Source organism: Stylophora pistillata, chromosome 3 (assembly GCF_964205215.1).
Source record: "Stylophora pistillata chromosome 3, jaStyPist1.2, whole genome shotgun sequence".
NCBI classification, from domain to species: Eukaryota; Metazoa; Cnidaria; class Anthozoa; order Scleractinia; family Pocilloporidae; genus Stylophora; species Stylophora pistillata.
The window spans coordinates 25,075,408-25,085,407 of NC_142521.1; the positions used below are offsets into that span (position 1 = coordinate 25,075,408).

Genomic DNA, 10,000 nt, shown 5'->3' on the forward strand with positions numbered 1-10,000 from the left:
ACTTTTCAAACCTGTTTTATTAAAAATTGTTTAAATTTCTTTTTCGTTGGAGTTTCAGGAACTGATGTTTGTCGTTTTCTGTTACTGATTTTCATTCAGTTAAACCTGGTTTTACTGAACATGTTTTGTGGCTTTGAATGCGACTCTAGACAGTTTTTCGGAGGGTCCATCAAAGATTGCTATTTCGGATCTAACCTTTTCTTGCAGATTTTGTGAAAGGTGGCTGTTTCATTCAAAGAAGGAAATTAGGTCGTTCCTGATATTGCACATGTAACTGTCTTTTCAGGAACGCTTCAGTTTGAGTGTGTTTATGGCAAATATACAACCATGTGGAGACTCTTGTACGAGACATGTAAATGTGAAAATAAAGGTCTTCTTGATTACTTCAATCAAAAGGTAACCTGTCTTTTTATACCCTCTCGCAAAGTTGGTAAAAACGCTTAAAAGATTTGATTTATTTTCCCTTTCCTCTTTGCTGGTAATCTGGTTTGTGATTTGTTGCGAACTATTTATTTGTGGGCGTTGCGTATCTTACCTGTATTGTAATTTATTTCATATCAATGGCTGCCTGGTCTTTTTACTTTTTGTTAATATAGGACGACCACACCCCTTCTTATTTTATAATCAAGTTGCTGCTGTTATCTTTTTTTGACTGTCAGTTAAGCTTCTCGCAGAATCTCTAACTGGTGTATTTGGAATTTATGGTCCACTCCTACTGCGCAACTAACAAGTAATTAGAAACAAACAAACGAGCAGAACGACTGTATTTCTGTGGTTAATATGATCTTTCACGCGATTTAACTTTATAACGTAGGAAGGAGATGGAAGGAATAGACTATATCTTAAGATCATTTCTTTGTTTTATTGAAAGTTGTCACTATGCTGTTTGGTTTTCAGATTAAAGAGGTTAACATCACAAACTTTCTCGGCATTTCACGAGAGCTTTCTGCTTCAATAGGACGTTTTCAAAACAACAGAGTTTTTTTTGAGATCTACAACAATCTCTTCCTAGCTGTAAAAACGTTGTTAACACCCATCACTTCGAAGAACGCTAATATCACGATGATCTTCTGTCAGGTACAGAAACCTCTCTTTTACACAACGGTTGAATCTTAAAAAGTCAACTCTCCAATTAAATGGCATTGGAGGTAGATTTTGAGCTTGGCAATGGAATAACACTCTCCAATGAATTAAGCCTTAACTAGGTCCCCATGTGACACTCTCCATAACGTTTTGGACTTTCTATGTATCCCACGCTCCTACTAAGGCGACTCATTCATCAGAAAACGGAAAATAAGGGTTCTTTCCGATTGATGTTGTGACAATTTAGTCAAACTTACCTATATGATAATATTCTTTGGACAAAATGTTAACTTTTACATTCCCTACTCACATGTAATTACCCTAAACACACCGTCAGTTTTTTTTGGGTTGATTTCCCCTTCAGTCATTTTAATTTCCTTTCTTTCAATGCAGGATATTCTCGTGGCTGACGAGCACGCGCCTCCCACATCCACCTCAGACTTCTGTAAGACAAAAATCTCCTCTGATTTGGTGAGCCAACTGCGTGAAGATGATATCACTGTACTAATTTTTTATTTCAATCAAGGCCAATTACTGATTTCATACATTTTTTTACACAGGAAGAGCGAATAGATTTGAAAATTGCAGCGTGCCATCTCTTTAGGGAAGCTGCGTCACTCGCAGGCTCTAACAACACATGTGATGAACCTCCCAAGTAAGTTGGTAAATAGGATGGAAGGGTGATGGAGAGCCATTGAAAGGTTGAGTAAACACTTAACCACTTAAGGTAGTTGTGGGGTCTGTAGTGTCCTGTACCGTAAGTGTGAAAAGGTTGTGTTTGTAGGCATCCCGTGATGCCTAGGGAAAGTTGTTGTGGTACTCGTTGGCTGCCATGTGGATAGTGTGTGGATTAAAGTATTGAAATCAAAGAACATCGAAGGTTTAAATTGCCGTATATCCAAATATCACAGGGTCGAAATATTTTATTCGGATCTATGTAAGTGAAAAGCCCTTCAAACAAGTCTTTGTCGTTTGCACCCCTCCTTTTGCAAGTAATAGTGCACCATTTTCTGAACTCCATGCAAAATAATATGTATCAAACAGGGGCTGACTCAGCGAGAGTACCACATCGGACAGAAGTACCAAGAAATAATGATCCCAAGAAAGGCGAAAGGAAAAATAACTGATTCTACAAAAATAAAATACCGATATCTATCGCTTTAGAAGTGGTATCCGGATTGGAGTAAAGCGTCCTTCTAATTTTTAAGATTTAGAATGGCTGATACATGTCTCGGGAAGAGGAAATACTTTATTAATCTTGCGCTGTGCCAGGAGAAAACTCTTGTGAACAGCATTGAGGTTCCGCTGTGTGAAGCTCCCATCGCCTCTAATAACTGTTTTCTTTCTCATTTATTTCCTTTTTCTTTTCATTATCTTAGAGTGGCTGGGATTTCTGGGTTCTCTGGGTTATTTTTCCAACCTCCCCCCAGAAAAATGACGTTCACGACCGAAGGATATAACCGATTGATGCAAGAAACAAAACACCAGTTAGATATCAGGTTAAACGTCAAATCACTTGGGTGGCGACCAGATTTTTCATCAAAAGAGGTTCTTCCTAACCTAACATCTGTCGTAAACACCAGAAATAGTTCTAATATTTTAGAAAAGGTACGTCTTGCACTACGAAGTAAATCTTACATTAGCATATCTGAAGGCAAACTGGTGGCAAAAGATTTGGGCTGTAGACTCGTTACTGAGAAGCAATAGAAAACGCTCGGTTTCGTTTATAAATCTTAAATTTATCATTTATTTGATTTTTCTGAATGCAAACTAAGGAACGAGAACAAACCGTGAAGGACAAGTGTGGAGCGAGAGAGAATACCAAGAATGAGAGTCTTGAGGAAGTAGCTTGGCTTTGACTTGTTTTGATAGAGTGAACCATTGCTTTAGTGTAAACTACTGATAATGCAGTCAAGGTATAATGTTTACAATCAATCACGCAGAAATCGAATTGGGAAGTTAAGTTTTTTCAACCCCTTAAATGACAAAGCCAATTCTTAAGAATCTTCCCTAACTGAATTGTCTTATTCTGAACTGTCTAAAAAAAAAATTATTGAAAGAGCAAAGTCAATAATTAGGATGATGTTCTTTTGCTGTTTAGGTTAAGGTTCCGTCCAGCTACAAAGAAAAAGAAATAATGGAAGCAAATGGCTGTAAACTGATTACAATTGACGGGGTGAAGCTTATAATATTCTTGTTAATTAATAACAATGTAGCAATAGTAATGTCTCGTTCTTCAGTAATTTGGACGGTTCTAAGATCCTTGTCGCCAGTTTCGCGTTCGACTTGAGTAATGACGACGTTGTATTGAAGATCTGACCAGTACAATGAATACTTCAGGTGGTTTTGAGGACTATTAGACTCTGTTTGACGGACTTTAGGATAAACGACTGGTGATTAAAAGCTGCATTTGAAAAACAAGCCTGTGAATCAGCTGGAGTACTTATGTGTACTCATACATTTACACCTTTACTTTTTCCAGTTCCTCACGAAACCACTGTGCATTGTAATAAATATCAGCTACACCCTCAACGGAAGTCCTTGAGTTCATCATGAGTTCTTCCGTTTAAGCTTTTGTCGGCACATATCATTAAACCAAATTCCCACCTTCCATGTGTGTTTTTTTATCCAGCATCACTGATAATACTTTTATAGAAACGAGCCTTCGTCAAAATCGTTACCCTGAAAAAATAGAAGCAGACGATTTCTCTTTTGCCGTCAAAAACTTGAGGTCAGTGGAAAGGAAATACGTCATTATAGTATTGCTTTCTTTGTGCGGTAGCAAAGCGGAGATGAAGTGATCCTCAACCCTGAGCTCACGCCCGAGTCACTCAAACAAAGAGAAATCCAGGACAACTTGGAGTTGGTTCTCACGTGTACATCAATAGGAGCAGTGTTCGTGTCACTTGTACTCCTTACAATCATAAGGTAAAGTCTCTACAAGTGGGAGCGGTATGTTATGGCCCAATTAAACTGTGATATCTGACAAAAGGGATCGCGGATATACTTATATCAATTGATATTGATGTGATAATGCTGGTACATGCACATGCGAGTTGTTGTTTTAAAGCGTAAAATCTTTCGTTCGCTTCAATTTTACCGCCACACTAATTTACATTTTCTATCTTAGGATAAAGAGTGAAAAGTTATTTGTGCATAAAAATCTTCTGCTGTCCATGGGCCTCGGTAACCTCGTGGGTGTTCTAGATGTGACATTCTTCAAAACTAGAGAGAAATATCCTGTAAGTTGCGGAGACACTATTTGCGCACATACATGTTCCTATCAACCGGCTTGTTCTTACAGTTAATAAGCATTTAACGCAGTCTTCGGAAAGCACGTCTGCCTAACGTCTTCGGAAATTTTTAATGTCGTACCACTATTTCGCAACTGTTTGAAACATTTTCGGAAAGCTGTGTCCGTTTTCAGCCAGTGGAAATAGAAGAGGCCTCGCACAGAATAAAATAATGATAGATTTCCAAGAAGGATTTCATCTATGGAATTGCATCATCACCAACAGTTCCACACATATTATTTTAAGGCAATCTCATGTCATACGTAGCAGTAATCAAGAATTGAATTTCCTAGGCGTTTTGCACGACCCTGGCAGTGGTCGAGCACTTTCTTTACACTGCAATATTTACCTGGATGTTGGTTGAAGGAATAAATCTGTACATCAAGCTGGTCAAGGTCTTCTCTCTGAACAAGCAATATGTGACCTACGTGGCAGTGGGCTGGGGTAAGACCAGTGAGCTTCATGTATTTCTTTCACTATTCCTATCCCGATTCGGCAATTGGGGAGAATGCATGATGGCAGTTTGTAGAACCCATAATGTATACGTGCAAATATAGCTTTCAATGAGCTAGTTTCTGGTTATTCACCTTAAAGCGGAAGATCTTGTCTCCTTTTCAGGTTTTTTTTTTTTCTATATGCATTGGATCTAAAGAGGATCTATTGTTTAGCAGATTTGAGCTATGCTGATAGATAATTAATTAGTTACTTTTTAAGGCCCGTGGAGGCGCGGTGGCCTCATGATTAGTGCGCTTGACTCCGGATCGAGTGGTCCGGGTTCGAGCCCCGGCCGGGACATTTTACAAGACATTTTACTCTCACAGTGCCTCTCTCCACCCAGGTGTATAAATGGGTAGTGGCAATTTAATGCTGGGGTTAACTCTGCCATGGACTAGCATCCCATCCATGGGGAGTAGAAATCTCCTAGTCGCTTCATGCTACAGAAACCGGATTTAAGCACCGGCCTAATGGGCCACTAGGCTCGTAAGCAGACTTTTATTGAGGCCGTCTGTCTCAAATCGTTCTGTTTGCCTGCAACAACTGGTTTCGAATTGAATTTTGTGGTAAATTATGGGTTGGTTGACGCACGGCCTAAAAACCGTTTGTACTTGATTTTAATCCTTCAATAAAGAAACTCAGTAATAAGGTAAGGTATCTTTCTACACTTGAAGTAGCCGAAGTAACTCTTATTTATATGATATCTGAACTCTCTGAAACATTTTGTTTGCTGTAAAACGGTAAGCCTGGTTTTGAGTCTATAAATACAATTTCGGTAAGTCTTTGCAAGCCCGTTAAATTTGGACGTTTGTACAGTTGACTGTATAAAAGAAACCGAAAGGATTTAATACGAATAAACCACTTCCCCTTGTGTCTAGTTAAAGTGCCTCATTTAAATTAAGCTTGTTGGTGGAAGAAAGACAAGTTTTACAAACGCCATTGCAGTAAAAAAACGAGTGAACTCTCACAACTCAAAACATACGTTTAAATTAAATTACGATTACTTTCTTTGCCATTTACCGAATTTTCTTGAAGAAAAAATTATTCTGATAGTCATTAAACTTGTGTTTGTGTCCCATTATTTGTTTTCAAAAGTGTTTGTACGCTTTTTTTTTCTCGCGTGCTCTCCAATCGACAGGTGTCAGATCGTGACAGATATTTGGGAGCTTTTTAAAATCGCACTTAAAATTGTTTCACTTTAGCGTTTCTCTGTTCTTTGTATTATCTCTGTTTTCCCCACCATCTACTCACTTAAAAGTTGTTAAATTTATGAAAGAAATAGGTCGGGTTCATTTGGAAAGCATCTTGTTGAAAAAAAGAAAGAAAGTAAAAAGTTTTTCAACTCTCTATTGTGTAGTGCTCTCGGCCTATCGCCTCGGGTAGTAACCAAGGCCTCGGCACGGTAGCTCCCAATTCGTTCCCAGGTGGTAAATAACATATATTAATGAAACGGAGACTTTTTGTTAAGGACATTAGCCAGAAGGCTCATTTTTTGATTGATTATTGATTAGTTCACTAATTTCAGAATGATCTTAGATAGCCACATAGTTACAATGCTCATCTGTTTTTCTGTATGTCTATTGGTTTTGTAATCGGACCTTTCAGCGTCACCACGTGGATATAAAAGGCAAATTTAGCGTCCCTTTAATAAGTTATTCGTAAGTTTTGAATAGCCTTGGTAAACTTTCGCCCTTTCGTTTTCTCAAGCGGGACCGATATGTGAGTACCTTTGTTACTTTGTTTTTTCCTTTCCAGTCTTTGCAGTGTTGGGCGACAATATACAAACAAATATTGCAATGATCTGTATAGATTTAAGATTTAAAGGCCAATTTGCCAATTGCGATTTTCCGATTGCAATTTGCGAGTCAGTGAACGCCCATCATTTAGATGGAACAATGGGCTGTTTATCAGTCATCAAAACTCTTTTAATTTGTTTCCAAACTTTTGTTCTGTTTCACTTGTATTGTTAATCTCGTTATAGACTTTAGAGCCCAGTATTTAACATGCGATTCTTTGATCATGTATTCCGCGGCTTTTCGTGAGATTGATAGAACTTCGTTGTATTGTAGTTTCAGTTTACGATCGATCGATCGATCGTTCGATAGATTGATTGACTGTCAGAATAATCGTTATTTTCGTCATTGATTGTGGTTCGTGTTCGATTGCCTTTCAAGAATAAAGCTAAAGATTCGTGCAAACAGTCAACTTTGGGTTGTTATTTCGATCAGTAAAATAGTCCCAAACACCTCGTTAACCTCGTTTTGGAGCGACACGCCCTTGAACTTGAGAATTTAGATGCTGGTCGCCGTAAACGCTACACTTTTAAAAAACAGGAATTTGTAGCAACGGTGGGAAAGTTGGCACAGCTTTCCCAGGCAAAAATAAGATAGCTATTTTCTCATTTTGAGCTTGACTTGATTGCAAATTTTCTTATATATGTGACGGACTTAAGACGATATGTGTAGTACGAGGGTCAATCAAAAAGTTCTGTCATTTCTCCCATATTTCCCACGATGCAGCTACAATTTCTGAAATTACAGTTACATCCCCTCGAAGATAACTTCCCTCGACTCCTATGCATCGTTCTGAAAGCATTGTGGATACTCTTAAGTAGATATAGCTCTTATATCTGAATGGACAGCGATGGCAAGGTCTTGCACTCTTGAAAATGGCTCTCCAGCAATGGCCGATTTAATTATTTGAAAGAGCCAGAAATTGCAAGGAGCTAAGTAGGGTGAGTATGGTGGATGTTCCGTTAAACGAGTACCATTGTCATCAAGGTACATCTGTGTGATACGAGCTTTTTGGAGAATTGCACTGTCATGATACAACTAGTATCGAGACCGACTTCGAATCCGTGCTGTTGACTACATATGCAGTACAACTTTTGACAAAAGTGAAGTAATGTCACATGTAGCAGTGATTGTAGCTTTGTAAGGACCCCCTGCGAATTAAAGAAATAAGTGAACATCCTCTTTCTTGAATGAAAACTGATTTTCAGGACCTCTGGACGTGGTTCATCTTCAACGCCTTCACTGCCAATAGCAAAACGCTGCATCTGTCTCTGCGAAACGTTGGTGCAAGTTCCCCATTAACTTTCACGAGCTTTTCAAGGACAGACCCTCCTGGAAAACTAATATATGACGAGTGTAGATAAAAACGTGTATGCTCCTTGAAAGGGTCCATACCACAACCACTTTAGCATCTTAGTTATAAGGGCTGGAAAATTCCACGGCCACTTTATAAGAGCACTCAATTTTCATACAATCAGCTAACCCTGTGGTCTTAAGATTAACATAAGAAAATAGAAACATTGTTGCTTGGAGAGGCTAAAGCTATCTTTTGTGACAGACCTTCTTGATCCGCCCTCACAATGTACCATCTCTGTTTTGACTTGGTGAATATATGTATATCTTGCAGGAATCCCTCTGGTGATTGTGAGTTTGGTGGCAGTCATTGAACCGTCAAGCTATGATATGGGGAAAGTCACATTCACCGACATCACTTGTGGCTCCTTGGTTGTACGAATGGAAATAAAGCGGGACAGGTTTGTCATTATTTCGCCAGCACTCAACACTGGACATCACAATTTAAAATGTTTAAAGTCACATTGTCTTGATACTTCTTAATTGAGACAGCTGGTTATTTTGTGTGCATCACCATTCCCTCGATAAAATTTACTGATCATCAATTACAGAAAAAAAATCTTTTGAAATTTGCTTTCTGATTGACGATAATTAATCGAACGACAATATTCAACATTGGGAATTTCAGACCATTTAGCATGACGTTGCTCCAGTGTCCAGTTGTCATGGAAGTTGTTTAGGGCACATGCGCAGGGTGTTTTTGTTTGACAGTGATCGTAGTTCCGATTTATCTTAGGCGACATTGAATTTTAGTCAGGTCTCGTCAGCCTGAAAGAAACGGGTTTTGGACCAGTATGGGTTACGTCAGGCAGGAATAGTTAAAATAGAAGGAAGAATGAGTGCACCTTTCATGTCTCAAAAATTAGACAAATTGTATGTCTATTTGCTAACTCTCTCTCATCATAAAACACTTGATTAGATGCTGGCTCAACGGAAACCAGTGGATTTTCAAAGGACCAGTTTTGGCCATTCTTCTGGTATTTTTTACGGCTTTTTGTGTGTTTATTCTCGGGAAATACCATTAATCCCTCAAATAACACCGATTTTGCATTCGTTCCTTTCCCAGAGCGAGTATTCCTTTCCCTTTTCTTGTTGTTAGAGATCTGCGATCTATTCGCCGATGTATTTGCAAGTTCAAAATCTTTTTTCACATTTGCAACTTTTTTTTTCAGTTTGTGAGCATGCTATAGTAGAATTAGTTTTGCGCATTGATACACCTACACGCAACGTCCCAGACTTTTTTGTAATAAGCAGTGAGAGAGTGGTTTTGGCGTTTTCTTCGTAATTAATTGTCATTAACTACCAGATGTATGGAATCAAATCTATATCCTTGACACTTGCTGTGAGCTTAAAAGCCTTGGGAAAATATGTGGAATCTGGTGACTAGTAATCTAGACCGCAATATCATTAACCTGCGGTGTGCGTTCGGCACATGCGCAGAGACAAAAAAACATGTGCTCGAGTGCATGAGAGAACCGCCATGTCGAAACTTGTACTCGCTATGTACTCGTTGTGTTGTTTTACTGAGCGTGGCCGCCCCGTTTTATTCTGTCACTGTTAGAAGTTTCTGATTAAGTATTCGTTGATTAAAGTCGATCAATTCGGTCGTGTGGTTTACACAAAATGGTGCCGTGACCAGGGTCCGATCGTTTCTTCAATGAAAACAAGTGACAGCGAACTGATAGCACGTGGTGGAGCCGAATCTTCGGAACTTTTCAAGTAAGTAAGTTGAATTCACAGTTCATAATGGCGGAGAAAGCTGACCAACTTAAGGATTCTCTGAAAATCGCCGTGAAAAGGAGAGGTAACTTGCGTCGGATGTTTACTAATGAAGGCAAGAAACTCGCGTTAATCTTCGACAAAGCTAACGAAGTCGAAATTGCGGAAGATGACGTTGAACAGTTGAAAGCTGGCCAACAAAAGCTCGTAGATACAAGACCCGAAATGAGGCAACTGGACAAGGAGATTCAAAACCTTCACGTA

At 38.9% G+C, this 10,000-nt stretch overlaps 1 protein-coding gene across 5 annotated transcripts in view; it reads left to right on the top strand.

The window, feature by feature from the left end:
- LOC111347525 (uncharacterized) overlaps positions 1–10,000 on the top strand; it is a 28,681-nt gene that overhangs the window by 8,914 nt on the left and 9,767 nt on the right. For 4 of the 5 annotated variants that reach the window (XM_088752682.1, XM_088752679.1, XM_088752680.1 and 1 more), the window contains 11 exons: positions 287–396; positions 898–1,077; positions 1,477–1,554; positions 1,644–1,738; positions 2,463–2,691; positions 3,185–3,259; positions 3,866–4,011; positions 4,214–4,325; positions 4,670–4,820; positions 8,292–8,418; positions 8,937–8,994. In XM_088752682.1, coding sequence (XP_088608808.1) covers positions 287–396; positions 898–1,077; positions 1,477–1,554; positions 1,644–1,738; positions 2,463–2,691; positions 3,185–3,259; positions 3,866–4,011; positions 4,214–4,325; positions 4,670–4,820; positions 8,292–8,418; positions 8,937–8,994 — 1,361 coding nt within the window. The remainder of the gene's footprint in view (positions 1–286; positions 397–897; positions 1,078–1,476; positions 1,555–1,643; positions 1,739–2,462; positions 2,692–3,184; positions 3,260–3,865; positions 4,012–4,213; positions 4,326–4,669; positions 4,821–8,291; positions 8,419–8,936; positions 8,995–10,000) is intronic. The other variant, XR_015998553.1, reaches the window with a different exon arrangement.